The 6,000-nt window shown below is 41.2% G+C and overlaps 1 protein-coding gene across 4 annotated transcripts in view; it reads left to right on the forward strand.

The window, feature by feature from the left end:
- Positions 1-6,000, forward strand: part of LOC105454252 (ras-specific guanine nucleotide-releasing factor 1) — a 52,088-nt gene that overhangs the window by 5,887 nt on the left and 40,201 nt on the right. For all 4 annotated transcript variants that reach the window (XM_011696761.1, XM_011696759.1, XM_011696762.1 and 1 more), the window contains exon 4: positions 3,045-3,161. In XM_011696761.1, the coding sequence (XP_011695063.1) occupies positions 3,045-3,161 (117 nt within the window). The remainder of the gene's footprint in view (positions 1-3,044; positions 3,162-6,000) is intronic.

Consider the following 6,000-nt stretch of genomic DNA (forward strand, 5'->3'; position numbering starts at 1 on the left):
CGATCCAATTTGTGTGATCCAATTTGAGAATCTCACGCTCCGAATCCGAATCCGAATCTGAATTTAAACGTAAATTTACCTTTTCATTATTCTGTAACACATACAGTTCCTGTTCTCGGATAGTGTAGAAAATCAAACTTTGCGATTAGTATTATACTTTACTTCGTATATAACGACACACAGTTTGCAATTCTCCGAGATTAATCGCCGAGGCTCTTCTCTCCGCAAGAAGTTTACTCTCGTCGCCGCGAAAGAGTTATCGCGAAACGATATCATCAAGCCCCGTAGTCAGAGCGTTATTTTAAATAAAATGACGTCACTACTTTAGCGTGGAATTTTCAAGTATTTAATGACTCTGTTGAATTAAAATAACGAGACGATATCTAAAGTTCGCGCAAACTTGCACCGCACAAGGCTTCTTCCTCGATTCCTCGGAAATTTCTTCTCGCTCGCGGGGATGTTGTCTACTCGTGGCCTAACAAACTTCGGAAATGAGGTCTCATTAACTCTCACGGCGCGTCTCGGGATATAGCCGTCTTCGCTGATACAATTAGAGAAAGAACTTTCGATATAACTCGCGACAGATGCCTCGTCGCTTGTATTGGGAGCGCCGAGAATTCGGCCGCTTCTTTCTCTCTATCTCTCTCATTCTCTCTCTTCGTTCTAATATCGCGCGATCCCTTGAGCCAGCAGTAAATCTTCTTGTTATATGATTTCGCGATCATGAAGCCGCTCAATTACGGTGCAGACACGAAACTTGTAATTATTCTATTAAAAGTCGTGTTATCGCATCGCAAATGAGTTTCAACTTTTTCTTTTTTAACAACAAGAGTTTGTCATCTCGTCGTTTAACTAATTTTAGTTTCCGAAGAAAAACAATCTATGAAGTACTGCGGGATTTACTCACGCGCGCGCTTTACCTGCAGCTCGAGTTTAAAACAGCTCTATTTACTAGAAAGCAATAAGTAGAATCAAATAAATACAGGAAGTGTTGCCGTTTCTTTTCCGTTTAGATAGCATCGGATAAATATCGGGGCTCGCCACGGCAACCCTCGCCGCATCTCTTTTTGCTTGAGTAAGATCCCTCGTGAATAAAGTAATAAATAAAGTGGAATATCTCTCTCATTGTGTTTGCGAAAGTAAACGAAGATATCGTCGCGCGATGGAGAGTCTCGCTTCGTCCGCGTTTGCGGATCAAAACTTTTGCGCGATGCGCGATAATCGGGCGTCTCGACGAGACGTTTCGAATCATTGGATAACAGAGGTAACTCGCGCTCTTTATTTACAGCTTAATAAACTTATCTTGAATCTAGATCGGATACCCTATCATTTCACGCGGGAGCGTCTTACATTCTTCCGGAGAGTGCGAGTTCGAAACTAGTAAAAGGAATGGGACTTTCTCTCTCTCTCTCTCTCTCTCTCTCTCTCTCTCTCTTTCTCTCTTTCTCTTTTGCGTGGCGCGCTCGGCAAATTACGTACATGCAATTTCCGAGACAGAAGTTAATCTAAGATTTGTATCTCTAGAGTATCTCTAGGGTATCCTCTTTTCCTTCCCTTATATATACTTTCGCGAAGTAAGTTCATTTAATACAATTTTATTGCTATAAGCGAGCGCTGTCGTCGCAAATTGTACTGTATTTACCGACAAAAATGCGTAACATTCTCGTTTTGTAATTCAACACAATCAACAAATTTTCTGCAAATCCGCGCCAACACGAGTCGCTGAAATCGACGTGCAAGCCGAGCACGATGCAATTAGGCGAATTGCGTATTACAGGGCGTATTAAAATTTCGTTTGACTTGTCAATACTATTTAAACCGCGCCGCGATTACAACATTTCCGGACGCTTGTCGATAATGTCAGGTCGCGACAAAAGCGAAATCGTCCCGGAGCTTCGCGTATCACGTATCAGCTTTCGCGAATTTTATCCGGCGGGTTATCCGGTGGGATGTACTGGCTTTATGAAATGAGTGCACGTACAATCGAAATATTTATTGCACGAATCTTGCACCGGCAACACGCGCGCACACACGTGCGCCCTGTAATTTGATTCGGCGATAAAGCCACAGACGATATTATTATTTTGCAGCATTTATATTTTCTAATAACGCTGGTGAATTTGTGTAATGTTTTCATACGCGTAGAGCCGTGCAGGGCACGATTTTCCGCTTTCCACCCATGCGAACTCCGTACATTACAAACCATTATTTCGGTAAAGGGAGATAAAAACATATTTGGATAATGTTACGTATATTTAACACATATCGCGCTGTAACGTAATTGAAATACGCCAAGGTAAATTTTACATGTAGGTACACAATCCTAAATAGGTTAAGCTTTAATTACTGTATTTTCGCGTAATATGCTGAATTTTCTTACTATGCAAGCATAGAGGAGAGCTTGTAATGCTTCATGCCTTGCGCCTCGAGTCGGGCGCTTCCTCAGTAGAAACGGTCTGGATATGGTCAGACATTCCTGCCGGCACGAGATAGCGTTATATGCACGGCGGAGACTTAGTAATGGAAACTTAAGCCACATAATATGACTTAAGTTGACTCGAGTCGACCTGATTTGAATTAAATATCTTCTAGACACGCGGAAAGCCTTGGCCATAAATACAAAGCACCCTTAATTTATTGCAATCTTGGAAAAATCGAAAAATAAAAAAGGAAAACTGACAAAATAATGAATTATTATAAAAATAAATATTATTTTTCACACTAAAATTGTTTTTAAATTTACTTTTCGTTAGATATAGAACGTTGTGTCAATTTATAAGAGTGCTTTATATTTATAGCTAAAACTGTTGTTATTAAAGTGTTTATTTTATTGCAAAACTCTTAAAACGTGACACGGCCCTACTGTACTGTACATGACAGGCGCGAAACGTTAAGTATCATTAATTATAAACGTCATAATTTTCCGTGGATATACAAAAAGTATGACGGTTGCTCATTTTCTCACGTTCGCCCCTCTCCCTCCTCCCGCCCGTCGTAAAAGGAAAGCGAGCGTTAACCATAGGCGGCTATGACGTCTGTTACAGAATCTGCTATTCTATTACGAGAACGAGACTTGCTCACGACCCAGTGGCGTCGTTCTGCTGGAAGGCTGTTATTGCGATCGACTCATCACCGCCAAAGGCAAAGAGCCGGATAAACAGGTACGCAATACGTTGCCTTGGCAAAGCATGAGCCGCCTTCTGCTTAAGGACGCACCCCCACGTGCGTGCGCGCGAACGAAGAGTTTTAGCGCGCGAACTAAACGCATCGTCCGTTTTACTTTTCATTTCCGCTTTAATGTAGCGCATTACACATACACACACGTTTCTGCTCCACTTCAACATTATGGATGTACCAATAGGAATTGCATATGAGACCGCAGGCTATCGAAGTTTCGTCGAAGTCCATAAAACACACCGTGCTATCTTGGAGCTTTTTCTAGAAACGCAAAGTTACATTCTTCATAAAACAAGAGCAAAAGTTGCTCCAACAGCGCACGGCACTTACGTCACGGCAGAAGAAAAAATAATGTTACGATATTATTTATTAATTTCTTTTCTTCACTCTTTTTTTCCTTAAGATTTCCGCGAAAATTGATAGGACAGGTGACACGCAAAACAATGTAAATCTCCAGCTTTATTTGTTTCTGATGGTGCATTAAACGTGTGTAATGGATAATTCAATAGCATTTACTGTATGTTAATGTATTTAATGTCAAAGGCTAATGTGTCGTTTGTACGCACGTGCTCCTTAATTTAAAAACATACGTCGCTTTTAACCCATATAGACATATAGAGGGGGGAGAAGGGAAGGGACGGGAAGGGGGGCGTGTGTTTCGCTTTTCAAGATATCCAATTCGCGCAGCGTTATCGGCATTTCGAAAACCCGTGTAAAACTCGTAATTTTTGCGATACGCGCACACTTTTTAGCCGACATCGACATGAAAATTTTCGAAATAAACTACAATTTATAAAATAAATCTTTCGAAATACCGTGACCCCCCCAGGATTCTCTCTGTCATAAAAAAAAACGTCGCAATTAGCGGCCAAATGCGATTCGTTTGATTTCAAGTCCTCTTTTTTTATCCGGCTCGTTTAATATTGAGCGTACGATCAAAATCGCGGATGCATTTGACGCCGAACAGGCGGAGCGATTCTCCTCTTTGATTTATGAATGTATCAGCGAAACGTTTCTACTCTCTATTATATTTGAACTTTTGGCATTATAAGTCCTAAATTATTATCAATGGTACATTATCTGTGTGTTTGAACTTTCCTATTCCGCGTTTGGACTTTCCACGAAAAGAGGAGCGTCCTAGCTCCGTTAAACGAATGAATTTGAAATGCGCCGACAGCAATTAAAAGGTTCATCAACGACATGTGGTCGCGTGAGATGATAGGGATAGAGAGAGCGGTATCGATTTCTGCAAAGGTCACGTGATGCTGGCCGGCTTTCCCGCTTTTTCTAAAGATACATCGGCCGTCCAGTTATTTTCTTTTAGTCTCCTAGACAAGGAGGAAACTGTTATTTTTTTCCTTATTTCCACTTTCGTTGCGGCCGATAAATCGATCGCACGCGCCTGCTGCGAAAAATAATGCGTAACTCGACGACCGGCTCTTTAACAGACCCGACTTTGTTTAGCATCGCAATTATCACCGAACGCAGACCTGCGAAGCATATCCAATTTGCCGCCGCGGTCCGCAGAATTTACACTTGGTTTGGTTTTCAGTTCGGTTTAAAATCCATTTTTAATGACGCTTCGATTTATGCCTTGAAAGTAAAAAAAAAAGAAAAAAACATTTTTTTAATAATTCATATGTTTTTTAACAATTGTAAATATTTTCCACTTCTAAAAACGTTTCAAACGCAATCGAGATTACGAGAGCGAATATATATTTCGACTAAAATAAATAAAATATATAAAAATAGAATATATAAGAAAACGTTTTTAATGTTTAAACCGAAGAGAAATGTGTATGATATCTACTTGATCAACCAGACCGCTTTATTGAAATATCCTCAGTCAGATTTCAGCTTTCAATTGCTTAACTCAATTTTCTGGAGTTAGTCGAATTAATTAAAGCAGAAATATTTATGCAGTTTCTGTGCGCGCGACTCGCACAGTCGAAATTGGTTCGCAACGGAGAGAAAGAGCGGAGTTGACGCTTGACAATGTTCGTGTTGCATCCATTGCAAGAACGACGACGACGACGACGATATACCTCTCGCGTGCTCGTCCCGTTTTACAACGCCATTGTCTACCAATGGCATCGTAAGCCTCCTATGAGATGCAGCGACGCGAGAGAGATGCTCGCGGGTCCAGTTACGCGTTCTTTTCCCTTCTGTCTCTACCTCGCCTTTTTTTTTACATCTATCGTTGCGAAAAACTTAAACTGTAACTTTTATATCGGGTAAACGTAAATTAATTAAGGACGACGGACATTCTCACGAGTAAAGAGTGGCTCGCGGGAAATTGCAACTTAAGGTGGAGATTATCCGATACTTCGTTAACGCGCCGCGCATCTTCACGATATCCCTCCCGTGCTCGGCTGGCGCGGCTCACCGTGTGTCTTAGGCACGCGCTTCATTTATCTTCCCTAGAGGGTACGCGCCACGTATATTTCTGAAGGTATAGGCCAGATAAAGCAATGCATTTGTTGTACAAGAGTACAATTATAACCGGGTACAATTGGCTTTCACGTGGGATGTTCACTTATTGAAGCTGTTCCCCGCACGGTATCGACACGAGTGTTCCGCAGGCATCTGCTCCAATTTAGCGCACTTTACGGCGTGTGCTGGTAGGTGACAATTCAGCAAGCAATCGTCAACAATTAAAGCTACCAACTACGATTGTAACTCCATTTTTTTCATACGCAAACGTAGGCGAAAAAAATTATTTCGATATTGTCCATACAGAATTTTTTATTCCACACGACTAAATGTCCACCGATGCGTAAACCACACGGATCAAAAGGCTATATATATATATATATATATATA

The sequence above is a fragment of the Wasmannia auropunctata genome, unplaced genomic scaffold (genome assembly GCF_000956235.1).
Source record: "Wasmannia auropunctata unplaced genomic scaffold, wasmannia.A_1.0 LD335987.1, whole genome shotgun sequence".
Lineage (NCBI taxonomy): Eukaryota > Metazoa > Arthropoda > Insecta > Hymenoptera > Formicidae > Wasmannia > Wasmannia auropunctata.